This window comes from Paroedura picta, chromosome 4 (assembly GCF_049243985.1).
Source record: "Paroedura picta isolate Pp20150507F chromosome 4, Ppicta_v3.0, whole genome shotgun sequence".
NCBI lineage: Eukaryota > Metazoa > Chordata > Lepidosauria > Squamata > Gekkonidae > Paroedura > Paroedura picta.
Window position 1 is genome coordinate 8,539,130 of NC_135372.1, and position 27,805 is coordinate 8,566,934.

The following is a 27,805-nucleotide window of genomic DNA, read 5'->3' on the forward strand; positions in this document are numbered from 1 at the left end:
TTCAACCACGGTGTTCTGTTTATTGCACAGATCGAACAAAACGAAGAACAGTAGCCCCGTGAGCCGGCTTTGCTGCCCCCACAAATGCACGCTCCGTCACAGCCAGCCCCAAGTCAGAGGTGGAGTGGGGGATACACCAACGATGTTCAGCCCAATTACATGACGTTCTTGCACCTCTAGTTGGATCCTCCCCCCTCCCCCTGGAGGGGAAGAACTGGCCCCGCTTCCAACCTGCCAGAATTTGGCAGTCCGTGTGACCACTTGGGAGCGCTGGGCAAAGCATCTCCGGAAAGTGAGCCAAGAAACCCATTAAAGCCAACGGGCCGGCCTGCGTTGAAATGCCCCTTTCAAAGCCTACGGATTCCCAAACCATGCACTTAAGAAGCAAGCCGGTGCCAGTTTTCCCATTACCTTTTTAAAAGGTCTTCGGACGCCACTCTCAAAATGGTGCCCAAGTGTGTTATGAGAACAGCACCTGCAGGACCCCAATGGATTGCCATACCTGGGCCAGGAACCGGAGAACCATCAAATCCTGCCAAACGGCAAATACTCCATGCACCCAATTACAATCCAGGGGTGGGGTGGGGTGGGGTGGGGTGGGAGCTGTGCCCCTCACAACAGTGGTACATTCTGTCAGGTCCCGTTCCGTCCCCGTGATTTGCCATCACTTTTGCAAGATCAACGTGTCCCTGAGGCGTTACAAAATTTCTGCAAAATTTGGCAGAGGGCATAAATATATTTTATGTGCCTTCCTCTCCACAAATGCTTTCAGAAATGGGCTCCGCTGCAGGCACGGTTTCCAAAAATAATGGGGGGTGGGGTGGGGTGGGGTGTAGAGGTCGTGCCTATCCTCGTTGTGTCTGACTGGTGCCGTCTCCCCCATCTGGCCCAAAATTGTGCAACAGATTTGTCAAGACCTACAGAATTGAGCCAGCTGGTCAAGGTCAAGGGATGGAGCCAAAGTTAGGAGCAATTCTCTCTCTTTCACATATCAAATGCAACGTACTTGCTTGTTAGACCCTGGAAGAAGTCACACACTTTTGGTTTTTAAAGGTTGTTGCAGAAAAAGTTCTTGCCCTCAGGTCTCGAACGGCCCCAGCGATTAAGGAGGGGAAAGTGGGAGATGCCTGGGGTTTCTCTCTGCCCTCCACCCAGCCCATCATTCTGTTGTTGTTTTTTTAAAGGCAGGAAAAGAAGCTTGGATCATCGGAGGGGGTTAAACAGTTTGCTCCTGCAAATTCCTTAAAGACCCTAAAAGCAGTGACTCCCCCTGCTGGTGTCTGGGAGAAATACACAAAGTCATGGGGGGGGGGTCAGTGACTGAGCAAGCACCTCCTTCTTGTGGGGGGGGGGGTGGAGGAGAAATGACAGACAAGTTGTCAAAAGAGAAACAGACTTTTCCCCAAAGAAGTTGCATTGCCAGCACAGGAGGGAAACGGCAGGTGAGAAGAGACAGCAAAAAACAAAATCCATTCATTCACCGATGTACAAGAAAGATGCATTCATTTCGCCGATGTACAAGTGAGCCTCTTTCTGTAGCTGGTTGGTGGCAAAAATCTAGAACGTTGGTCTTTTATTTGGGGTGGTTTTTTTTTTAATTAAAAAAGTCATCCGCTGGGTCTTCGTCTCTGAAGGCTCATTTCGCAGCTTCCTGGGACACTGCAAGGAAGGGGAAGAAAAATCAGAATACGGACACCTATAAATGAGAAGATGGACACAATCGAGGTCAGCTGCAGGTGCAAGAGCAACAACTGCCATCTGTGTGCACTCTCTGTTGTGCGCCTTCCCTTTGGGCAGTGGGAAGCACAGAAGAAGACGTCAGAAATGCTCCCAATTCTCGTGGCCTTTTGCACGGTATGCAAAACTGAATTTTTCAAGAAAGCCTTTTTCTAAAGGCAACAGGGCTTTAACAGAACGGTTCAGGACCATGTTTTAATAAAGGGGCTTTGAACTGAACTGCTGTGTACAGTAAATAATGATAATATTTAATTTCTCTTTGGCAGCCTTCCTTAGCATTTTTACCCTGGAGAAACTCCTGAAACAGGCTTTGAGAAACTCCAGAAGTGGCACAACCGTGCAGAATACGGTTGGGAAGCAGAGCTGTGGACACGCCCACTCAGAGGCCCCTCCCCTTCCCACCCCCTCCAGGCCCATGATTGGCCATTCGAGAAACCCAAGCAAAATACAGACAGAAGGGACGGTTAATAGCGTTACACAAAAAGAGAAAAAAGAGGGAAAAAACCCTATCCTAAGGCTACTAACAAAGCTAACAAAACGAATACAGAATAAAGTAAAGGAAAGTGCAGTTGGATTACTAGCATCTCCACAGTATAGAGCAGGGGTAGTCAAACTGCGGCCCTCCAGATGGCCATGGACTACAATTCCCATGAGCCCCTGCCAGCATTCGCTGGCAGGGGCTCATGGGAATTGTAGTCCATGGTCATCTGGAGGGCCGCAGTTTGACTACCCCTGGTATAGAGCCAAAGGCCGGGGTATTTTCTTAACATTTTGAGATTGAATAGAGGTATTGAAGTACCAATTTTCGCACAAGTGAGAGGAACAACCACTGAGGAAAATTCCCTTTGAAAACGGGAGATATCTGGAACCCGTTCTGGTTGGATGCTACAATAAACCTACATAATAAAAAGAGACTTTTTACTTATGGGAAACACGTCAAGAAACCTCAGGGTTTCACAAAACCCTAGTTGAGAAAGCCTGCCATGGGGGGTGGTTAACAACAATAAAACACATCCATTAAAATCAATAAAACACAATTTTTAAAAATCGCTATACCCCTACCGACTTCACGCCCTCTGCCACCTACCCCAAATTGGGGGAGCCCAGAGGAAGAGGTGGAGGGAGACCCATAAAGCTTTGGACTGCCCTGGTCTCAACCATAGGCCGGGTGGAAGAGTGCCATTTTATGGGCTCTGGAGAACTTTGGCAGCTCAGTCAGGACCCAGATTTCAACAGGCAACTCGTTCCACCAGGTTGGGGCCAGGGCCGAAACCAGGTACACGCCCCTGGGGCCTGGGATCACCAGCAAACTGGTCTTTGCAGAGCGTAGAAGAAGAAGAAGAAGAAGAGTTAGTTCTTATATGCCGCTTTTCCCTACCCGAAAGAGGCTCAAAGCGGCTTACAGTCGCCTTCCCTTTCCTCTCCCCACAACAGAGGTGGGTGAGGCTGAGAGAGCCCTGATATCACTGCCCGGTCAGAACAGCTCTATCAGTGCCGTGGGGAGCCCAAGGTCACTCAGCTGGCTGCATGTGGGGGAGCGCAGAATCGAACCCAGCATGCCAGATTAGAAGTCCGCACTCCTAACCACTACACCAAACTGGCTCTCAGTGCCCTCCGGGGGACAAATCGGGAGAGGTGGTCCTTCAGATACGCATGTTCCTGTGATATAATTTCTGCCCCACTGAATGAGTGAAAGCTTTTGCCTATGCTTCCTTTCAGCTTTCTTTATTCCACTGCCTGCCATCCGAGTCTTACTGGCCTTGTTTACTGACTCTCCCATCCTGTTGACCGTGGGTAGTCAAACTGTAGCCCTCCAGATGTCCATGGACTACAATTCCCATGAGCCCCTGCCAGCGAATGCATTCGCTGGCAGGGGCTCATGGGAATTGTAGTCCACGGGCATCTGGAGGGCCGCAGTTTGACTACCCCTGACACCGGGTAATCTGCCCTAACTTCCAGTCAGAAAGGCAGATTATAAATATTGCAAATAAAAAGTCAGCTAATTTCTTGGGATCGGAACTTGTGTGGAAAAGTGGCTTGCGAGGGGATTGGGGGGGGGGGGGACTGAAGGTCAGAAAACAGGTTAAATCCTGGGCATCTCCAGCTTCAAAAAACACAGATGTTGACAGGGAGACCGTGCTCTGGAGCCCAGGTACCCGTCCATAATGTGAACAACATGAATAGGGTGCAGAGGAGAGTGATGAGGATGGTCTGGGGCCTGGGGACCAAACCCTAGGAGGAAAGGCTGAGGGATTTGGGGATGTTCAGCCTGGAGAAGAGGAGGCTGAGAGGGGACAAGATGGCTCTCTTGAAGGACTTGAAAGGTTGAAGAGGGCAGGGAGCAGTTCCTATGGTCAGCACAGGACCTGTAGCGATGGGTTTTAACTACATGAAGAATGATATAGGCTAGATATCAGGGGGGGGGGATTTCAGAGTAGTTCAGCTGTGGAAGGGGCTGCCTAAGGAGGAGGGGAGTTCCCCCTTACTGGCATCTTCAAGCAGCGGCTGGACAGATCCTTCTCCTGGATGCTTGAGGCTGATCCTGCACTGAGCAGGGGGTGGGACTAGATGGCCTGCATGGACCCTTCCCACTCTAGGGTTCTACGGTCCCAGAGAGCCACCTCCTGATTGGCAGGCGGGCTGAGCTAGAGAGCCCAGAAGTTCAATCCTGCAGAAGGCGGCTTCAGGGACTTGATCTTCTGAAGTCACAGAGAGACTAAGAATAGACTCTGTGCTTCTTTCCCCCACCCCAGATATCCCGGCCGGTGAGTTTCATTGGCAGAGAAGCGAAATGCCTCCCTAAGCCACTTTGTACACTTAGGTCAAGCCAGAGCCGAGCGGAAGCGCTGGGTTTCCACGGAGGGGTGGGGCGACAGACAGAAGGGGAATCATGACACCTTGCTCTTTGGATATGCACACGGCCACACCCAGTTGATTTCAGTCCCGGTGAGGTTTACAGAATAATGGAGTTTTTTGGGGGGAGAAATACCTGGTGAATATGAATTCTTTATATTCATAGTATAAAGGTAAAGGTAAAGGTATCCCCTGTGCAAGCACCGAGTCATGTCTGACCCTTGGGGTGACGCCCTCCAGCGTTTTCATGGCAGACTCAATACGGGGTGGTTTGCCAGTGCCTTCCCCAGTCATCACCATTTACCCCCCAGCAAGCTGGGTCCTCATTTTACCGACCTCGGAAGGATGGAAGGCTGAGTCAACCTTGAGCAGGCTGCTGGGATTGAACTCCCAGCCTCATGGGCAAAGCTTTCAGACAGCTGCCTTACCACTCTGCGCCACAAGAGGCTCTTATATTCATAGTATAGACCCAGGATATTTATTGGCAATTCACTATAGTATATATCTGTTTTCTCTCCCTGGCTGTAGAAAGATTTTTAATACGGATATTGTATTTACGCCTGTGTTGGTTGATAATTTACCTCTGAAGAAGATCCAATTGATTAAATCACCCATCCTCCACCTTCCTTATTCTAGGTGAGGCCAAATTAGTGTAATGGTTAAGAGCGGCCGCTTCTAATCTGGCGAGCAGAGTTTGATCCCCTGCTCCTCCACATGCAGTAAACTGGGTGACCTTGGACCAGTCGCAGTCCTGTTAGAGCTGTTCTCTCGGAGCAGTTCTGTCAGAACTCTCTCAGCCCCATCAAGCCGGGCCTGCCTGCAGCAGAAGATGGTAGTGGATTGAAACGCATTGTGACTGGATATTAGCTGGGCCTGGGGGGTGGGGGGGGGGAGGATTTATCTGGGTTTGTGCAGAGGCCCTTTGTGTGGGTGGAGAGGAGAAGAGAGCAATGTGAGAGGATATGGAATATGAGAGAAAATCTGACTTCTTTGTGGAAGTTTTGAGGCTAAGTGGAGAGAAAGGAAATGAAGATTTGTGGCTGGGTCTATTCAAGGAAGTTTAGAGAAGCAACAAGAGCTGTACGTACGCTTATGAACTGTACTGAAACCTTTATGTTGTTTTACTTCTAAATAAACTTGTTTAACTGAAATTGTTTTCCCTCAGAGTCACCCTAACATGCTAACTGTTTCATTGGTCTACCAAGGGCAACTAAGCTGTTCTGTTCTTTGGATTTATGGACAAAGTCAAAGGCTGCCGTTTGTGGCAGTGGAAAAACGCAGAGGAAGCTAAGGAAGGCAAGGGTTCTCAGAAAAGAAGCAAACCATCACACTGACTCTCTAGGAATTTCCCACCCACTATGGTAAAGACCATGGAAACTTGGGGAGACAGCCTAGAGCAGGGGTAGTCAAACTGCGGCCCTCCAGATGTCACGGACTACAATTCCCACAAGCCCCTGCCAGCATTCGCTGGCAGGGGCTCGTGGGAATTGTAGTCCGTGGACATCTGGAGGGCCGCAGTTTGACTACCCCTAGCCTAGAGAAGTGATATAACATCCTCTCCCAATTTTGTATTTTTCAGGCATCCCCTCATGACTCCCGGCAATTGCCAGGCATTTGTTTGGAAGATGTGCCAAATCCTTCGCTTGAAGCGGCAGCAATCCAAAACCTTTTCCAGAACTCAACTGCAGAAGGCCATTTTCTAAATACGTATAAGCCGGCCTGCCTCTCACTCCTTCACATGGCAGCCCAACCCTGTGGAAAGACTAGTTGGGGAGGGACAGGGAGAAAAGAAGATGGTGACTACCTCTGACTCCTGGAGTGTGAGTGTCAGCTAGAGACTTCAGAACTGAACAGGAGGAGAAAAATAGGAAAGAAAAGACAAAGGAGCAATATTAGGTAATGTGCCAAGGAAAGATGCCGTTCCAGAACATGGTAGAGGTAGAAGAAGAGCCGGGTTTTTATATCCCTACCCAAAGGAGTCCCAAAGCAGCTTGCAATCACCTTTTCCTTCATCTCCTTTCAACAGACACCCTGTGGGGTAGGTGGGGCTAAGAGAACTCTAACAGAACTGCTCTGAGTGATGAGCTCTAGGAGAACTGTGACTAACCCAGATGGCTACATGCAGAAGAGTGAGGCCCGGTTCTCCAGATTAGAGTCCACCACTCTTAAACACTACACTATGTTGACTCTTAGGTAGAAGACATTGTTTTAATGCTTCTAGTCCTCATAAAGGAATCTTGGAAGCTCCAGGAGTCTAGTAGATGTGCATCTCCCCCTTACCCCGTTAGCAACACACACATCCAGCCAGCAATAAAACACTATTAAACTATTAAGATAGAGCTATTCCACTGGGCCTATTGTTGAGGCCCCGAAAATTACATCTAAAATTCTGCTAACTTCCCTACCTAATCACCTATTACATTAAATTATTACTTGGTACCCCCTTGCCTCCCCTCTGAACAGGGGACTGCCTAGGCAAATTAATTCTAGTCTAGTCCTAGATTTTAAAACTTAAGATTTCAACAGCGGCAACAACTTGAATTGCAATGATCAAAATGCCCATTCTCCCCCAATTATCGGTGCTATTCTCGTACGACAGTTTAAAACCAGCAATGCTATACTAGAAACAAGAAAATTTAATCACTTAAAACTATCACAGAACAGCAGTTTGGCACCCTTCCACTCCCAAGTCTGATTTCTCTGGGGTGCTATCGGGGGACAGTCAGAGGAAGTCACTGCTCCTAGGTGTTAGTTATAGCTTAGCCTAAACCAAATGCCTGGCGGAAAAGCTCCCTTTTGCAGGCCGCATCATATGTGTTACCGTTGCATAGTTCACATAAGATTTTGGACTGGCAATTGAAATTTGATCAATTCACTTTCAAATCGAAAACAGCAGAAATTCTCAGCATTCTATTCAGGAAGAAGGGTGGGGCATCTTGAATATCAAGAACGCTGCGTAATTAGATGAGGCCTTATTATTCTTTTAAACCAGGGGTAGTCAAACTGCGGCCCTCCAGATGTCCATGGACTACAACTCCCATGAACCCCTGCCAGCGAATGCATTCGCTGGCAGGGGCTCATGGGAGTTGTAGTCCATGGACATCTGGAGGGCCGCAGTTTGACTAACCCTGTTTTAAACTCTTTCTCTGGTGGTGCTGGCCAAGCAGGCATGGAGCTGCCAATTGTCCCACCCCATCTCCCCAAACACCCCTCAAACTGGAAGGACTCAAGAAATTAACCCGGTGTGCTGACAACACCCAGAAGAGACATTGGCATGCTGGGGTCATCGAGAGGGTGACGGTCTGGATTTTGGGCAAAATGGAACCTAAACAGTTCCACAGGGCCTGCAAAAGGGAGCTCCTCCGCCAGGCATTTGGTTGAGGTCGACCCAAACCACCGCTTCCAGTTGGCCCCCAAGCTCCCCCCCCTCTACGTCCAACATTAATCGGTTGCCCACAGGGTCCAGTAAGAGTTAAGCCGAGGCTCTCGCAATTTCTATTTTATACATCATAGTTATTATCATGTTAAATTATTATTGTTATAATATTACTGCTGTTGCTGTTACCTGTTACCATGTGTTAATTGTATCCTCCCTGTTTTCTGTAAACCGCCCTGAGCCCTCAGGGAGGGCGGTATATAAATATAATAAATAAATAACAACTCCGTGGTTAGAAACCAATTCTACCATAGAGCTTTGCCCCAAAACCAGACCAAACTCAATGACCATGACGACCCTCAGTCATCTCAGGGTAACGTCAGCACATAGGTTGATTTCCAGAGTCCTTCCAAGCTTTGGGGTAAGCTCCTGGAACATGCGCTCCTCCACCTGCAGCATCAATAACCCTAGAAACAAGACCAGTGGGGGGATGGGAGGGCTGGGCTACCAGATCCAGGCTAGGAATTGCCTTGAAATGTTGGGCATGGAGCCTGGGGGGTACAGGGACCTCAGTGGGGTACCACACCATATAGCCCACCCACCCCCAAACAGCCATTTTATCCATGGGAATTGATCTCTGTAGTCTGGAATTCAGCTGTAATTCTGGGGATCCCCAGGTTCCACCTGGAGGCTGGCATCCCTGGGGGCTTAGCAGTCCTAGCCTCACCGCAAAGCATTCTGGGAAGCGCACCCTTTGAGGACCTCCCCTCCCCACACTTCGTAACCCTCTCCTCTAGACGGCCTACCTTCCCGGGAAGCTGCAGAGGCCACGTTGAGGGCTCGGCCACTGAGGTCGCTCAGGACGCTGTCCACAGCTTGGTGGTGTCTCAAGAACCATGGGCGGATGAAGCGGCGGTAGAGAACCTGGGAGCCATTCCACGAGACAGGAGCCATGCACCAGAGCAGGAAGAGACACTGGGGACGGAAAGGAGATTGCCGGAAGAAGAGGGACTGGCTGCAGCCTCCAGAATCCAACCCCAGGACCTCCCACGGCAATGCAAGAGTACCCTTCTTCTCCAAGAGCCCCTGCCCAAGATTTGCACACCAAACCATACCCAGCGCTGGCTATTCGGGATCATCTCCCCCAAAGGGATGGATTCATCTGCTGCCTCTCAAAAAAGACAGCCTCCGTTTTGTGTGTAGTGAGTCAGTTTGGTGTCGTGGTTAGGAGTGCGGACTTCTAATCTGGCATGCCGGATTCGATTCTGCGCTCCCCCACATGCAGCCAGCTGGGGGACCTTGGGCTCGCCACGGCACTGATAGAGCTGTTCTGACCGAGCAGGAATATCAGGGCTCTCTCAGCCTCCCCTCCCTCACAGGGTGTCTGTTGTGGGGAGAGGAAAGGGAAGGCGACTGTAAGCCGCTTTGAGCCTCCTTCGGGTAGGGAAAAGCGGCATATAAGAACTAACTCTTCTTCTTCTTCTTTTAAAAAATGCATTAATGTTTTGCTTCTCTGTCCCAAACAGTCTTCAGTATGTTTGGTTGTGACTGTTACTGCTCACAATGATTTCATTACTTCTGCTGCAGGCAGCCTGGCCTGAATGCTCAATCGACAATCTTACAAAGGCCCTCGGGACCCCCACCTGTCCGGAGAAAGGGGTCCCGGTTCAAATCGGGCTTGCTTGTGGTGGCTAGTTGGGTTCACAGTCTGGAACTTCTAGCACACACCTGATCGACTGGGCTGGGGGCAGAGGTGGGAAATGCTTAAAGCAGGAATAGCTCAACTGGGGGCTCTTCTGACGTCCATGGACTACAATTCCCATGGGCCCCTTGCATGGGCTCATGGGAATTGTAGTCCATGGATATCAGAAGAGCCCCAGTTGGGCAACCCCCGGTTTCAGCTGTGAATCCGCCCCGACCGTCAACACAACCTGTGCTTTCATTCAAGCTTCTTCAGAACTGCAGACTACAGGGCTACTCTGTGTGCCTTGAAAAATCTATTTCCCCCTTCTCTCTGTCAGTGTTTTACTTTCCACAGACAGATGCCAGCCTCCAGGTCGGCCCTGGGAATTAGAGCTCATCTGGACTACAGAAATGGGTTCCCCAGGAGAAGATGGGTGCCTTGGAGGGTGTCCTGTACGGCATAATACCCCGCTGAGGTCCCTGGGCTCAGATTGCCACGTCTGATTTACTGTTTCTGACGGAGGGAGCATTGGCACTCCAAAGCTGACACCCTGAGACACTTCTGGCCTCCAAGATGATAGCTGACTCCAACCTAGCAGGCCGTGTTCCAATGAAGCCCGTGTTCTTGGCTCATCATCGTGCCCTGCCTGGCCCCCTGCTTACCTTGCCGGCGTAGTAGAATGGGAACCAATACAAGAAGGTGTCGGAAAAGAATTCAGCCACGCTGAAGAGGCCGTAGACCACCCAGTAGGTCAGCCACGTTGTGTCGTCATCCTTGGAGGAGCTCTCGATGGCTTTGATGCTGGATTGGGAATCAAAGGCGGCAGGCCGAGGAGGTCAAAAACCCCGCCCTCCGGTCTTGGGCACGTTTGATTTTGCAAAGATCTGCCCAAGACCGAGATTGCGCCAGGGGGCCAGGGGACTGGTTTCCCACCCTCCATACGCTACTCCCTGTTGGGAGGATAAGATGGGAGGGGCAGAGAGCCATAAAAACGACACCTGAGGTGCTGGGGGAGAAAGGACGGGATAAAAACATCGCCGATAAAATAAAAATGGATCCTGGGTCTTCTCCATTGGCTTCCCGGCATAGCTGACTGTCGCCATAGGAACCCCCCTCACCACCATAATCAGGGGCATCATGGTGCTGATCCCCTCCCCACCCAGTTTTTCTGGCAAAGGTAAAGCCACACAGGTATGGAGCGGCCTAACCGAGGTTGCCAACCTATCTGGAAACCAAGCATCCACAAAGCACCTGATCTGTGCCTTTTATCTCCAAGCAGGCTGGAATAATACCAAGGGCAAGGCTGGCGTTTCCTTTTCCAATTTTGGGGGGGAATTCTGCTCTTCCACTCCCCCAAACCCCAAAAGTCTTCATTCCAGCTACTTAGAAACTGTCACTAAGGCAGCTCATACCAAGGAAGGGACTAGTCACCCGAGCGAGTTTCATGGTGGAGGGATTTGAACCCAGGACTTCCTAGGCTTAGTTTGATACTTCACCCCCACCCCCATGCCTGTCTCCTCCAAGGTGACTTTTGTAGCTCAACTCCCATGCCAGGGCAGAGAAAAGACAGAATTCCTCAGTTACTTACGAAACATAAGCTGGGTAGACAAAGCCAATGAGATTGCAGAGGAGTGAAGCTCCATAACCAAACATCAGGTAGAGCCCCAGGAAAGCAATGGAGCCTGTGGAGGTTGAAGGAAGGTGGTTGGCAAAGAAGGATAGAGAACTCTCGCAGGGGTGGCCAAACAGTGGCTCTCCAAGGATTGTAGCCCATGGACATCTGGAGAGTCACCGTTTGGCCACCCCTGGTTTATTGCATGATGATCTGAACCAGCCTGGACACCATGAGAAGTGCCCATAAGGCGAAGGTCCTCAAAATCTACAGAAGCAGAGTCCCCAACTGGTAAACATTGAGTCACTCTGACAGAGCCTTCCCCCCCCCCTTCTCACACCAGAGGTCACGAACCTGAGCACACACACCTCCAGCACTGATGCACAGTGCTCAGATCTTGAATGCAACAGGCAAGCTATCTCTCCCCCCCTCTCAATCAAAAGCCAACTTCTGCCAAAGGGAAATATTTTTCAAGTCTATCTGGAAATCCAGCGAGAGGCAATAGGACGGCAGACTGACCACCACACGCCTTCAAATGCATGCGGCGATACTCAGAGGGCTGCTGAAGTCCAAGTGTGAGTACAAAATTCAGGCGTGATAATCAAAGGTACCATACATTATCAAAAAGATTTGTTTGATTCCTTAACTGCCCTTCCCAAACCCAGCCGGCTTGTGGCAGTTTGCAATAACCCCCCAATAAAACCCTCACAACAGCATCTAAAAACAGTACCACAACCCTCAGGCAGCACAAGCCCCAATCTCACCCCCCCTCCCAACATCACCAGTCCAGAAAAGAATAGTATAGCCCAGGGGTAGTCAAACTGCGGCCCTCCAGATGTCCATGGACTACAATTCCCAGAAGCCCCTGCCAGCAAATGCTGGCAGGGGCTTCTGGGAATTGTAGTCCATGGACATCTGGAGGGCCGCAGTTTGACTACCTCTGGTATAGCCCTCCCCACACCCCACCGACAAGGTTCGGAGAGGACTCCTGCTATCCGGCCCTTGATGTTCTGGGCCTCCTGAGGAGGGACCCAAGATTTCCCCTCAAGATGCCTGGCGGAAGAGCTCCATCTTGCAGGCCCTGCGGAAGTGTGCCAGCTCTGTCAGGGCCCTCTGCTCTTCCGGGAGCTCGTTCCACCAGGGAGGGCCCAGGACTGAAAAGGCCCCGGCCCGAGTTGAGGCCAGACGCACTTCCCGTGAGCGAGGGACCCCCGGCAGATTCAAACCCGCACAGAGAAGAAACCTTGAACTTGAGCTGGAACGCAATCGGCATGAACGCCACAATATCCCATTATACCAACAAGAAGTCCCACGGAAAGGAAAGAAGAGTGGGCCACGCAGAAGAAAGGCTCTTGCTTCACAGTCGATGGCAGTCCCATCTAAGGATCCCATTAATGCAGACAGGGAGCAATCTGAAGGACTGCACTAAAAGCACTGAAACGCTTTAACGTTGCCTAAAATTCATGTTTGCGCCTAAAGAAGACTTTCTCAGCCAGGGTTGCATGTGACCCTGGGGTTTGATGACGGCCCTGGAAGGGTTTCCTCAATCGGTGTGAGTTAGTTACGATACAATAACATTCATTGTATATAGCCAAAGGCCGTTACAAAGCATAATTAAAACAATGTGGTACAAATACGAATAAAACAATATTTCTCCAATATTATGTACATAAAACTGTAAGCATGGGCTACTGAGTTACACTAAGGAAAAAAATGGTGTATCAGTGCTTTAGTGTGAGTTAGTTCATTTTGTAAATATATTTTTAAATTGGTTAACCATTTCTCAGGTGACACGATCATATATGGCCATGTCGACACCTCTTCCCCGAATGGCCAATGCTGGGCCTGGAGGGGGTGGGGAGGGGAGGGGCCCCGTGTGGGCGTGTCCACAGCTCTGCTTCCCAACCGTATTCTGCATGGTCAAGCCACATCTGGGGCTTCTCAAAGCCTGAAGAATATGTTTGTATGCATGCATGCATGTATGTATTTGTATCCTGCCCCCCTTGGTTGCCCATCTCAGGGCCCTTCACACAGTTTCAGGGGTTTCTCAACTGTAAAAAAGTTTGAGAAAGGCTGGCTTAGAGTGCTGTGAGTATCGATCCCTCCTCAGCTGTGGAACTCATGATGGGTGTCTCTTGGCCGTAACTCTTCGGAGGCAACATGGAGAGATGTAGAGATGCCAACCTCCAGGTGGGACCTGGGGATCCCCTGTAATTACAGCTCATCTCTCAGTTTTGCTTTGGAAAGGAGGATTCCATGGGGTCCCTCCCTACCTACTCCACCTCTAAAGTCACCAGGTATTCCCTAACCTGGAGCTGGCAGCCCTAGAGTGATGGGAGAAAGGCTTGGAGGGAGAAAGGCTGAACGTTACAGAACCAGAGCGGCGGGGTCAAGCCTCGCAAAGGAAGGCATTGGCACAAAAAGACACGACACCTGAGTAGGATTGCCAAGGTTCCCCCTGACCAATGGCAGGGGATGGTTGGCAGATCTAGGCTGGAAAATGCGTGGGAGCTTGGGGAGGGAAGGAACCTCAGTGGGGTCCAATGCAATGGGTCCCACCCTTCAAAGCATGCATGTTCTCCAGGGGAACAGGTCTCTGTAGACTACAGTTGAGCTGTAATTGTAATCCATGAACATCTGGAGGACCACAGGTTGACTAACCCTGCCCTAGACTACAATTCCCAATTTGTTTAAAGCATGCTGGCAGAGGCTTATGGGAATTGTAGTTCAGAGACACCTGGAGAGCCACCTCTGCTACAGTATATGTGCTTCTCCCAAAATTCACCTGGGAGAGGGGCACACTGGGGGGCTCTTTCCTAACAGACAGGATGCTAGCCAATGCTTTCCATCAGCCTGGGAACGTCCCCCAAACAAAGCAATGATGGAGAGTTCTTGTTTTTAAGGAAAGGGGAACGGAATTATGTTTAGAGAATTTGGAGAGGCCCCCAAGACAGCCTGGGAGGTGAGATGCTGGGCGGGTGCAGGCCAAGGTCTGGAAATTGCGGCCTGAGATAATCTTAAAAGGAGGAGACAACCAGCCAGGTCCGGACATGCAGGAGAATGATATGGAAATTGGACGGCAGAGTGGATTATACAACAGGCAAGGGGTGGTACTTGAGCAGTGCCTGCCCTCATAAATAAATTCCTTGCAAGTCAAAAACACAAATGAAATGGGACGATTCGGCTACCCCAGATTTTCTCAACTGCTGAGAACCCCCTGAAACATTCTTCAGGTTTCGAGAAGCCCCCAGAAGTGGCACAATTATGCAGAATAGGGTTGGGAAGCAGAGCTTTGGACACACCCACCTGGAGCTCCTCCCTGCCCTTTTAAAGCGCATTTGTGCGCTCAAGCAATATTTCCCCCACCTCCTTCTCTCCTGGAAGAAGTGTCCCCCGTCCCCCTTTCCTCCATGGCACTTTCTCCTGCCAGAAGCTCTAGGCCAGGGGTAGTCAAACTGCGGCCCTCCAGATGTCCATGGACTACAATTCCCATAAGCCCCTGCCAGCATTCGCTGGCAGGGGCTCATGGGAATTGTAGTCCATGGACATCTGGAGGGCCGCAGTTTGACTACCCCTGCTCTAGGCATTTCCCTGAAGCTCTAAGCATTAAAACGCATTTGCACGGTTCAAATGTTGTGAGCGCAAGTCAGGGAGGGGCTACCCTGAGGGAGCCACCAGGGGAACTGCAGGAGGGGTCAGGGAAGGCGGGAAAGTCATGTGCTGCCCTCCACCTATCAAGCAAGTTGCGTTGTGTCTCCTTCTTTAAGTAGTGAGTCGTCACCTTGGCTTTGAGATTTACGGACTCCACGGCACAAAGGCTGCACCCAATTACCTCCTCCCTCCTCCCTCCCCCCTCCAAGATCTGCTTTGAAGTGACTCCCCGCTCCCACCCTACACAGGGGGCTCCACCTCGGTTAGAGTCCGTCAGCAACAGGGTCACCCGTGGAAACCACAACGCATCCCCCTCCGCCTTCCCTTTTTGGCTTACGGCAAACCGATCGGGTGGGGGGTCTGCGTGCCGTTGACTCCGCACAGCCTTGCGTGGGCGGATGCAGTTGGGGGTGGGCTAAGAAGAAAGGTGGCCCCTGGTTAGTGCACTAACCCTGCAGCTCCCCTCCACACACGCTGCAAGGGCTTCTTGGCCTCGGTTGCTAGGGGGGCTGCCGTCTCACAGTTCCGAGGCCTAGGTAGACATTGGACCGTACCATTCTCAGCACCTGGGCGGTGGGAGCTACAGCGTTTGAACTGATGGTCAAGAAAGATGGAAACCTCTTTCCAACATACCTCTCAAGGATTGCGAGGATCAAGCGGCCAAAAGCAGTTCAGGGTCCCCGGCCCAAGTAAGGAAAACTGGCCTTAACCAAAGCCAGGGCCGTTTTGGTCCTGGCCCCAGCCTGGTGGAAAACCCTCTCCCTGGTAAGATCAGGGACCTTAAACAGTTCCGGAAGGGCTGTAAGGTAGAGCTGTTCCGCCAGACCTATGGCTGAGAAACAGAAACCCCACAGGAGAGCACGAAAACCATGAAGTGTAACAAAAGAAACAAGGGATCGTGAACTATATCCCAGATACCACTTTACCAACAATGACATTTATTTTATTATAACAGCAACTCACAACGGGCAAAAGAGAAACCTACACTCCCGCTCTAGATAGGCTCAAAGATACCAAACATTCAAACCAAGGGCCATTCTGCACCAGGATCTATGTGGCAAATTGGTTGTGGGACGAAAAAACGCCATTTTAAATAGTGGAATTTGTCATTATGCATACCTGGCTTTGTAGTGGAATCCAGTTGCGTTTCTATCATTTCCCACAGGTTTCCGGTCTCGGCAAAAATCGCTAGAAAGGAAGCGATATTGCCGAGCTCTTCCCGCCCCTGGCCATCAAGCAGCCAATGAGTGGCCATTATCATGATCCCCAAAAGCCCCTTTCCCTTTAAGGAAGTTTAAAACACACACACACACACACACACACACACACACACACACACACACACACACATGTTGCAATGAATCTGCGTTGATTCGTTGCAACGGAGAGACCCATCTAGGTAGCAGATGGTGTTTGAGCTGCCGTTTCATCGTTGCCACGCTTCCCCCAAGTGAAAAAAAAATACCCCCCCCCCCCCCCCGGCACAGGCGCGATTTTCGGCCGAAAATACAGTAAAAAATAAAGGGAAAATAAACCAGCAAACGGGGCTGTGTGTTTCGTGCTTGGTGACTTAAAACAGCTCTGCAGCCAGGGAAGCCTCGCTGGGTAAACGAAGGCTTGCTGGTGCGTTGATCTCCTCTCGCTTGGAGAAAAAAAAAATGGAGATCGCTTTGCCGGAAGATCAGAGGAGAGAGCTAGGGGGCGGGACTTTGCAAATTGGTTGCGGAACGAAAAAACGCCATTTTAAATAGTGGAATTCGTCGTTATGCATACCTGCCTTTGTAGTGGAATCCAGTTGCGTTTCTATCGTTTCCCACAGGTTTCCAGTCTCGGCAAAAATCGCTAGCCAGGAAGCGATATTGCCGAGCTTTGTCCCGCCCCAGGCCGTCAATCAAACCAGCAGCCAATGGGCGGCCGTTATCATGCTCCCGAAAAGCCCCTTTCCCTTTAAGGCAGGTTAAAAAAACACACACACACACAGCAACGGATCTGCGTTGATTCGTTGCAACGGAGAGACCAATCTAGCTAGCAGGCTCCCCCCGAGTCATAAAAAATAACCACCCCCACCCCCCGTACGGGTGTGATTTTCGGCCAAATATAAAGGGAAAAATAAAGTGAAAATAAACCAGCAAACGGGGCTGTGTGGTGCTTGGTGACTTAAAACAGCTCTGGGGAGGGGCTGCAGCCGGGGAAGCCTCGCTGGGTAAACGAAGGCTCGCCGGTGCGTTGATCTCCACTCGCTCCGAGAAAAAAAAATGGCGATCGCTTCGCCGGAAGATCAGAGGAGAGAGTCAGGGGGAGGGACTTTGCAGAAACCACAACAATGGTAACGCACAGAACTTTCCCGCTAGTGTTGCAGATTGGTTGCAAGAGTGTAGCGCTTTCCAGAGGGTGAATCCATTTTTTGGGATTTCCCTGAAAGCGCTACAACGAAGCGCTTTTTGCGGATCGGTTTCAGGAGTGGTGCAGATTGTCAACGACGTTGTGCATAATGGCAAAACTGTAGCGATTTCAATTTGTGACCGTTGTGCTATTTTGGACGAGTGCAGAATGGCCCCAAGTCTCCCCTTCTTAAAGGGACAGTATTCTATTACTCAGTGTATTACAGCCTCTATTCCAGCTCTGCTGCCCTGGGGCAAACAAGCCAAGGAGGGGCTTGTGTGCCGCCATAATGTGAAACTGGTAGCCGTAACTAAAAATGTGAAATGTACAGACCCTGGCCACAATAGCTAAGGCTCCCTGTCCACCTGTGCATAGTTTCACTCCACTGCCGACAGCGTGCGGGAATAATATGTGATGGGGGCTTTGTGTCTATTGGGGAACCAGTGGCTCAGCACCTCCATGACCCTGTGCAGGGACACATCGCAAGGCAACACAAGCAGCAACAACTCATCGTAATGTGAGAGGAACAAATCCGAAGACAAGAGTCTCTTTGTGAGGGGCCCCCTCCCACTCTGCCCTCTTGTCCAAGGAGTAATGAAAGGGTTCGGTCACAGATGCCTAATGGGGGGAAAATGCATGGCAAAAATTAAGGAATGCCTGGAGCTTGTGTTTCAAGGTTGGAGCATAAGCCTCCTTAATGGCCCGTAGTTTATTGGGCATCAGATGAACCCCGGAAGCATCCTAAGAATTCTACTTTGGGTGCCCCAAAAATGCTCTTTTCTACTTTAACCCACAACCCTGCGGTGTCAAAACGGCCCAGGATTTCACCCAACCAGTCAAGCAACTGCGGCTCTAATTGGCCCCAAATTAAAACATCATCAAAATAAGGCACCGTGCCAGGAATTCCCTTTAAGAGATCCTCCATGAGATTTTGAAATAATTCGGGGGCCAGGCTGACCCCAAATTGCAGCCATTTTATTTTTTATCAGTAACTATTGTGTGAGCTTCCACTGACTCAGCATCCGCCGCTAACTGCTGATATGCCTGAGCCTGGTTCAATTTGGCAAAAATCCTTCCCTTCAAGAGGGAAAACAGCAGATGGCTCATGACAGATATGGGCAAGGCTTTATTAATGGTACACTTATATTGGGCACAGATTTTAATTTCCCCATTTGCCTTCCCAGGGGTTGCAATTGGGATCTCTCACTTAGCATGGGAAACTGGCTCCAGAATCCCCTGCCCCACCAGCCGATCCAACTCTGCCGCAATTCCGTGTCCGAGTGTGAACGGCGCTCTGTGCAGCTTCAAACAAACTGGCACCACCAGTGCATACAAGGTGAGTGATTCTGGGGAACCCTGTGAGCACACTTCCTCCCTGCTTGCCTCCAGATATGAGCAGTTAGACAGTTAGGAGCCTCTCTCTCTTTCTCTACAAATTGTAAGACGATCGCCCTCTAAAGCATCCATTTTCTCTAGGGAAACGGATCTGTGGACTTGAAGGGTTTGGAGAAATATAATAGGAGATATTTTTGTTATATTCTTTGATAGAAGGAAGTCTCTGAGAACAAAGGATTTTAGAGATGCCTGTGGTAGCCCATGCAGTTCCTGAGAAGACCCCCTTTCCCCTCCTTCTTCCTCCCTCCACACACACAAACACATTCTCTCTTTCTGTTCAAGTGAAAGACTGATGTAAACATAAGTCTCAGGAGGCCTTCATTGATAAGATGATGATTAATTAGATAATCAGCACAGGAGATGTCAGAATGAAATGCAGGTAGATTAATGATATTATATTATATCTTAAGGAGTGATTGATAATGTCATAGGTTACAATGAAATAAAAAAAGGAATTCTTGTGCCAGTATAAAGACAGATGGTATAAACCAGGGGTAGTCAAACTGCAGCCCTCCAGATGTCCATGGACTACAATTCCCAGGAGCCCCTGCCAGCGAATGCTGGCAGGGGCTTCTGGGAATTGTAGTCCATGGACATCTGGAGGGCTGCAGTTTGACTACCCCTGGACATATTACTAGAAAAGCAGTAAAAGATCTGGTTTACAGCAGGACTAATGGCTATGATTAATGGTGTATGTTTTAACCCTGTTTGATTTATATTATGATAATACTATAGTGGAATTCCTGAATCCTTTTATATAAATGTATATGCAGCTGAGAATGGTCTGCGCGCATTCCCTCTGATCTCCTGGTGACAAAAACCATATCACTTTTTTTGAGACCTTCTCTTCTTCCTGATTTGTGATTTGGGGGGATAGCGAGGCACAACAGTCTGGGGACGAGCTGTAATTCCAGAGGCTCCCAGGTCCCATCCGGAGGCTGGCAGCCCTACAGTCAGGGCATCCCCACCCCAACATAAAACACTGTACCTGGCAAACAAAAAACAATATTTATTTGAAACTGGTCTCCAAATTCACTGTGGCTTGTGGCTTATTCCACTTAAAAGGGCCTGTCTTGTAAATATACCAAACATAAAGTGGCACAAGCCTTCCCAACCAGGGGTCTGCAAAGCCCCAACGCTGGCATTGGAAAGGAGCCGTGTCCTACCCAAAATGAAATGGCTGAAATAGCGATGAGTCAGAGAGGAAGGAGGAAAGCAAATGGAATGGACTCCCCCTCCCCCCATGCCAACGAAAGGTCAGAAAATTATCTGAGAGAATGACTTAAACCACCAAAGGCGAAGTTCACCAGGAAATTGAGCCAGGAAAACACCTGGAACTATTCGCTCCGTCCATTGATCGGGGGTACAGAGGGCACAACTTAAGGCGCAACTCAGGTTTTGAAAAACACGCACACAGATGCGAGTCCATGCGCTCAAGCTGTCGGCAGAGTTTAAATATGCAACGGATGAAAGCACCAGTCTGCTTAAAAGAATAAAACAGTTGCATTTAGAAGAGGAAACAGCCCAGGGTCACCCAGCTGGCTGCATATGGGGGAGCCAGATTAGAAGTCCGCAATCCTAACCACTATACCAATACACACCTCTCTTCTGATGCCCCCTGTAGGACACTCTTCATATTCTGTTCAATCATGCACACCACAGGTCTTAGATTTCCTATGAAAGCTGAATCTATGCTATTAAGTCTACCTCCGCAGTGCCTCCCAGCTCAGACCCAAAGTCTATTCTTCTATGTGACGAAGGCAGCAAGATTAGTTCTGGCCAAGAAATGGAAAACGCAAGAACTACCTTCAATAGAAGACTGGTTGAACAAATTAGCTGACTTTGCCAAGATGGCCAAACTGACACTGATAGTTAATGGTAAAACAGAAGAGGTGTTCCAAGAACAATGGGGCCCTTATCTGAATTATCTAAGAAAATAAACTAAAAGGGGACATGAAACGGGGAATTAAGTGTAACAAATGAAGAGCATAACTTACCTTTCTTTGTATTAACAATCTATACTATTTATCCTATCTTTATCTTTATGAAAATAAAAATATATACCAAAAAAAAAAATCATGCACACCACAGTTTTGCACATTTCAAGCCAAACTGTCCCCATTTACCTAAGGAGGTTATAGTTTCTGCACCTGAAGGTCATCATCACTGTTTATATTTTTTTGGTAGTATTTTAAATGCAAGAGGCTTGCCTTGTCAAGCTTCAGTTCTCCCCCCCCCCCACTTGTACTTTTGACTCAGATAGAGCTGCATGGGCCCAAACCTTGAAGTGTGATAATGTGTTACACTCAGCTGTGCTTTCCTCAGCCCATTAGCACAAATGCAGACTCAGCTTCTAAATCCATAGTAGAGGGTGACCACAGAGTAAACGAAGCCAACACACAACAGAGAGAGTACGTTGGCGGCGCATAAAACAGGTGCCTGTGTGGCTGTGTTTACACGATCCTCTGCTCTCCAAAATTCACATTCCTTCCCAGGTAGGGAGACTTCCTGGTTCAGAGGCCCCTGAAACGTCACTGTCTTGTTGCTGCCTGTGGAGGTCTGAATCTGCCCAGCTTCCAAACCCACCCTGGAAGAGAGACCGTTTACCTGGCTCCTGTTTGCAGGCCGAGAATCCCTGGCCACAGACGCACACGCAGCTGCAATGCAACAACCTGGATTTCTGGCAAACCAGACCAACCTGTCTGAGACATCCCGCAGGCAGGCAGAGCCACCAACTTGCTTTCTCTGATTTCTGCCTTTGCTTTTCGCCTCTGTCGGGTGCCAAAAGAGCGGAGCAGAGCTAGATTTACTTCCAAAGCCCATCCAGCCCGGCCATCTGTTTCTGACAGTGGCCCGATAGTTAAATGCCCCTGAAAGGCCAACAAGCAGAAGTGACGAGGCCAAAATCTCCCCCGCTCTGGTTTTCAAAGATAGACTGCCTTTGAACATGGCGGTTCCACATGACATCACAATTTTAAAAAGCCATTCATGGACCTAGCTTCGAGGAATAACCAATCTCCTTTAAAAATCATTATATCCAGCAGCAAGTCCCACAGTTTAATGATAGTCCTCCTTCTGGGAGACAAAACAGGCATGTAAGAACCAACTCTTCTTGCTGTTCTTCTTCAGTAATCTTAGGGCTCTCTCAGCCTCACTCACCTCACAGGGTGTCTATTGTGGGGAGAGGAAGGGACTCCTTCGGGCATTGAAAAGCAGGGTATAAGACTTCTTTTAGCATTGTTCTTGCCAAGATGCCAGCTTAGCCCATTGTCCCACAGGCATACTCAGAAATTTGTTGGAGGAGCATTTTGAGGGAGGAGGAGCCAGTTTAGCATGATGGAAAGTAGCCCATTAAAACTGTTTCAGAGACTGAATACGGAAGGAAGAGAGAATCAGTGGACATGACCCACAAGCACCTAAATACCTTTCTACTCTTGTTATACAGCTAAAGAAAAGAATCTGCCAAACAGACTAGCAAGCTCCTGTGCGTAAAAGAATAATTGGATTTTATATTCCGCTTTTTACTGCCCAAAGGAATCTCAAAGCGGCTTACAATTGCCTTCTCTTCCTCTCCCCACAACAGATACCCTGGGAGGTAGATTTGTTTAAATGTTTATTTTATTTATGTAGATTTTCATACCGTACGGCTCTGGGCAGTTTACAAAGAACATCACGGGGCAACTATATAGAACGTTGCAACAAATATACCAAGTATAGCCATCATGACATAACAGGTCCACCAGAACAATATTTAAACAGGAACAGGAACATTGACACAGCTTTGCTTCAGTTGGATTCTTCGGTCATGGGAGGGGGTGTTGGGGGGGGCATTGGTTGTTTGGGGGCTGGGTGGCCTCAAGCGAATGCCTGGTGGAGGAGCTCCCTTTGCAGGCCCTGTGGAAGTTCGGGCAGGGCTCTGATCTCCTCAGGGAGCTCGTTCCACCAGGCGGGGGCCAGGACTGAGAAGGCTCTGGCCCTGGTTGAGGTCTGATGCGCGTCTCTGGGGCCAGGGATCATAGAATCATAGAGTTGGAAGGGGCCATACAGGCCATCTAGTCCAACCCCCTGCTCAACGCAGGATTAGCCCTAAGCATCCTAAAGCATCTTGAAGGTGGTTAAAGGTAAAGGTAAAGGTAAAGGTATCCCCTGTGCAAGCACCAAGTCATGTCTGACCCTTGGGGTGACGCCCTCTAGCGTTTTCATGGCAGACTCAATACAGGGTGGTTTGCCAGTGCCTTCCCCAGTCATTACCGTTTACCCCCCAGCAAGCAAGCTGGGTACTCATTTTACCGACCTTGGAAGGATGGAAGGCTGAGTCGACCTTGAGCCGGCTGCTGGGATCGAACTCCCAGCCTCATGGGCAAAGCTTTCAGACGGCTGCCTTACCACTCTGCGCCACAAGAGGCTCATCTGAAGGTGGTTACCAGAACCTTAAACTTAATCCAGAATTGAACTGGGAGCCAGCCAAGTTGTTGGAGTACCGGCCGGATGTGGGATCTCCATGGTGTATTAGTGAGAATCCTGGCTGCAGCCTTCTGCACCAACATCCAGGATCACGCCCAGGTTCCTGGCGGAGTGAGCCGTTATGAGCTGCACTCCATCCAGGGTAGGCAGGCACGCTTCCTCCCATGGTCCCTTCCTGCCCAGCCACAGGACCTCCAAGAGAGCTGAAAGGAGTGCTCAGTCAGAATAGGCTATCAGGGCTGTGACAAACCCAAGGTCACCCAGCTGGCTGCATGTGGAGGAGCAGGGACTAAAACCCAGCTCACCAGGTTAGAAGCCACTGCTCTTAACCACCACACCAATGCAACCCAAACTAAAACTATCCAGTATGGACTTCCATCGACTTTCATGCAACATTTTGAGTTTCTCTCCACAGTTAAAAGTTAACACAAATGAGTCTCAAGTGATTTCTAGGTTGCCTGACTAAAAAGTAAACCCATTTTTGTCTCTGGCTCAACAAAACATGACCTTCCCACAGCACCATTCCAAATTTGCATGCTCGTAGGAACATTATCTGCTATGTATGCTCTTAGCCACTACACCACACTTCAAAAAGGCAGGTGACCTCTGGTATAATGGATTCTGAATTGGGCTGCCGGGCCTTCCTTGGCCACCTGGTTCCCAAAAGTAAGCATGTCCCCCAATGTTCGAAACTGGACTGCAAGTCTTTCACAGGTTCTTGTCCTGCCACCTGGGAACTTTAGCTCAGTCGGGTGAGTTCTGAACATGTGCCAATGTCACCAGCCATTCAAAAGGTAGCCAAGGATCCTTAGACATACCATAACCCAGGCAAAATCAACTTTGAGTCCAGCGGTACATTTAAGACCTTCTAAGTTTTATGCAAGGTTGCACGCATGCTTCTGCAGATAGAACAAAACAGAATTTCCTCAGCCTTTACATATAGGCCGAGAGAGGGTGGGGGAAGGGGATTATATGCCAGGAAGGGCTAGCTGGAGTCAAGATGCATGGAGTAACTGGGCAATTATACCCAAGATTGTGTTAAGGCAGCTGTCAAGATCTGTGGATGGCAGTAAAACAGCCTACAAAGCACATCTGGCCTCAACCAGGGCTAGGGCCTTCTCTGTCCTGGCCACCACTTGATGGAATGAGCTCCCAGGAGAGATCAGGGCCCCGCAGTTGCTAGCACAGTTCCCCAGGGCCTGCAAAAGAGAGCTCTTCCGCCAAGCTTTCAGTTGAGGCCAATGAGCCAATACCATCGACTGGGGTATACCTTCCCACCTGAAACAACACAAGGCGACCCAAGTCCAGCCCCCTCATCAAGTGAGTTTATAAAGTCATGTGTTAACAGCTGGATGGTTAATGTTATGTGCTGCAAGTTTCTATAAATTACAAGATAATGAGTTCAAAGCTGCAGAACGAAGATTGATCCCGGTGCCACCCAAGTTTTATGCAAGGCTAAATCTTCCATGCGCGCACACTAAAGCTTATGCCTTGAATCAAACTTTGTTGGTCTTAAAGGTGCCACCAGACTCCACCAGACTCCAATTTTGTTCTGCTGTGCGAGACCAAGAGGGCTCCCTGCTAGAATCGATAACCCAGGCAAGTCAATAATTTGTGAGCCTCTGGCACTGGGTGACTAACCAGGCCAGACGCCCTGCCAAAGGCCAGTTGCGCAGCAGTGAGAACTAGGATTGTGTGCGGCGGCCGAATCGGCCATTCCAGGCCAATTCGGCTGCCACCGCACACAACCCTGGTAAAGGTAAAGGTATCCCCTGTGCAAGCACCGAGTCATGTCTGACCCTTGGGGTGACGCCCTCCAGCGTTTTCTTGGCAGACTCAATACGGGGTGGTTTGCCAGGGCCTTCCCCAGTCATTACCGTTTCCCCCCCCAGCAAGCTGGGTACTCATTTTACCGCCCTCGGAAGGATGGAAGGCTGAGTCAACCTTGAGCCAGCTGCTGGGATTGAACTCCCAACCTCATGGGCAAAGCTTTCAGACAGCTGCCTTACCACTCTGCGCCACAAGAGGCTCATACAACCCTGGTAAGAACCCTGAAAACGCTGTTCCCGAATCAAAAACGAGCATTTTGATTTGCGGATGGATTATAATGAGGTCCTGGGAAGGGGCGAGGACGAACCCTGTGAAAACAAAACCCTTCTTCTGTGGAGGAGGCAAAACTGAAAACTGGTGAGAGGGGAACAGCAGCCACATAAAACAGACATCCTGGAAACAACACACAGTTATCTATGGTTCCCTTATATATTTCTGAAATGGGTCTGTGGGTGGAGCGTGTCCAGCTCCACGAAAGCTGTCCGAGCTTGAATCCCATCCAATCAGGGTGTGACCAGTGAAGCCCGCCGCAGCCTGATTGGGCTGCCCCTAAAGCTTGCACCCTCCCCTGCCGCTGCCCACCTGCCTGACAGCCAGCTCGCAGACCACCCTGTCTGCAGAGGGCGATGCTTCTCTGCCAGCCTGACGCTCCCTTCGCCCACCAGAACCGCACAACAGCAGGGGCCGCGGGTGGCTGTGCCGCTGAGCACACACCAAGTGCAGCCATGCAACGCCAATTCGGAAACAGCGGCCCCGTCACCTGCCCCCACAAACACTCAGAACACCGCCGTGAAGATGCTGCGTGCACCACGCTGTCTCTCAAGCCGTGCAGTCACCGGAAAACGAGGCACGCCACTTGCTCGCCGCCGCCCCTGTGAGACGGAGATCCACAGCCTCTGGCGCTGGGTCAGAAGGCAACTACCTTCCCCATTACGCCGCAACTGCTGCAGCATGCAGGCCAGTCCACCCGGAAAAACAACCAACCCCACTAGCGCTCATTGCATTGCATACTGCAGCAGGCCTTCCTGCTAGTATTTTTATAAGATACATCTCATGCCACAGCTAACTAGTAGGGGGTGGTGCAAGAATCAATGGAGGAGGATCCAAAACAGGTAATGGTGTGTGTGTGTGTGGGGGGGAAGTAATAGGATGGGCCCACCTGGCAACTCCCCCTCCTTCACAAGCTTCCCTTTTAACCCTGGGTGGGCCGTAATTACTGGGGAAGGGAGTACTTTGCGCATGCTCATTAACAGACGCATTAGTAGAACAACAGCCCCTGAACAAAAGACTGGAAAGGTCCCAGATGTAAACTGAGGCTTTACCCAAATGAAGAACCTCCACTGTCCAACCCCAAATAGGAACAGGACCAATTGCCTTACAATTGCCTATCTTTCTTCTCCCCACAACAGACATCCATTGAGGTAGGTGGGGCAAAGAGAGCTCAGAGACAACTGTGACTGATACAAGGTCACCCAGCTGACTGCATGTAGGAAGAGGGAATCAAAGCTGTTCTCCAGATTAGGTGCCACCATGCTTAACCACTACACTGAGCTATTGGTTATTAATTAATAGCCCAATGTCAAGGGACCAGGAACAATTCATAATTGTTCTTAAGAGAGCCCCTGTTGTAATACAGCTACAGAGTACGAAGCAGTTTCCTAGGCCCAGAAGGCATGACAAGCTCCCTGTCCCCAAAGTGCTTACAATCTAAATCAGGGGTAGTCACTGCGGCCCTCCAGATGTCCATGGACTACAATTCCCAGGAGCCCCTGCCAGCGAATGCTGGCAGGGGCTCCTGGGAATTGTAGTCCATGGACATCTGGAGGGCCGCAGTTTGACTACCCCTGAGAGGCAGCTGTTTAGGTGGGAGGTGATAAGAAAGGGAGGCAGTTAAGCAACGCATAGAAGGATGACTTGTAGGCATTCAGCAGGACAAAGTCAGAACATATTCTGGGAGGGGCAGTTTATAAATGTAATATAGAATAAATAAACATGTCCAGGATCCACCCATACCACAGACCCACTCTTAGCCCCAGAGCCTATTTTTCTCCCAAGGGACAAATAAGAGTTTCTGAACAACGGGTCCAGATTATTTTAACCCCTTAAAAAAAAAAAAAGTTTCTAAGCAGTTAGTTCCCTAGTCCTGGACCCCAGAAACGGCTCCCCACCCAAAAGAGGGGGGGATGATGCTACTGAGCGTCCCTTAACCCCAGAGGATATTCCCATCCTCCCCCCCAAAAACAAATATGGGGAAAGCCATGCTTCTGTGCTGGCCTCAATCCCCCCCCCCCTACAGTCGCGCTTCTCAAGGTCTAAGGGCTGACCCCTTTCCAAACGACAGTCTCCGACCCGCCGCCCAGCTCACCTGTGGCCAGGTAATACCGCTTCACGCCGCTCCTGGCCTCCAGGTGACCCAGGAGGTCGCCCAGCAAGCCCGGCCGGTGGAGAAAGTCGTCGAAGCGCTGCTGCACGGCGCCCATCGCGTCCCCTGCGCAACAGGACCCAGCGAGATCCGCTTAGCGCCAACGGCGGGGCAAGGCAGCCAGGCCACGCCTCCTCCGCCCGGCAAGGGGGCGTGGCCGGCAGGTGGGGCGTCACAGCTGGCAGGTGCGCGCCGAGCCCAGCCCGGCTCTGAACGCGGGCTGCCAACCTGCAGGCGGCGGCGGGGGATCTCCCGGAAATCCCTGCTCGCCAGTTCCGCACTCCTTGGAGGGTGGGCTCTTATGGCATCGCACCTGCCTGAGGTCCTTGCCCTCCACCCAAAATGTCCAGGTGTTTTCCACCCCATGGGACGCCTCGTTCCTTCCTGGCAAGGACGTCT

General features: G+C 50.2%; 1 protein-coding gene across 1 annotated transcript; it reads right to left on the bottom strand.

Moving 5' to 3' along the window:
* Positions 1 to 27,541, bottom strand: REEP6 (receptor accessory protein 6). Its single transcript, XM_077331704.1, has 5 exons — positions 27,350 to 27,541; positions 11,239 to 11,332; positions 10,313 to 10,451; positions 8,773 to 8,941; positions 1 to 1,659 (listed from the first exon to the last, which is right to left on the bottom strand). The coding sequence occupies exons 1-5, from the start codon at positions 27,462 to 27,464 to the stop codon at positions 1,637 to 1,639; spliced, it is 540 nt and encodes a 179-aa protein (XP_077187819.1). The 5' UTR covers positions 27,465 to 27,541; the 3' UTR covers positions 1 to 1,636.
* Between the last annotated feature and the right edge of the window lie 264 nt (positions 27,542 to 27,805).

Bases quoted from the DNA above. Each gene is read 5' to 3' on its own strand.
- REEP6 (XM_077331704.1), bottom strand. From the start codon at position 27,464: ATGGGCGCCGTGCAGCAGCGCTTCGACGACTTTCTCCACCGGCCGGGC. The intron at 11,333-27,349 runs GTGAGCTGGGCG...CAACCTCCACAG, and splicing joins GCGGTATTACCTGGCCACAG to GCTCCATTGCTTTCCTGGGG. The intron at 1,660-8,772 runs GTAGGCCGTCTA...CCTTCCTTGCAG, and splicing joins CTCTGCAGCTTCCCGGGAAG to TGTCCCAGGAAGCTGCGAAA.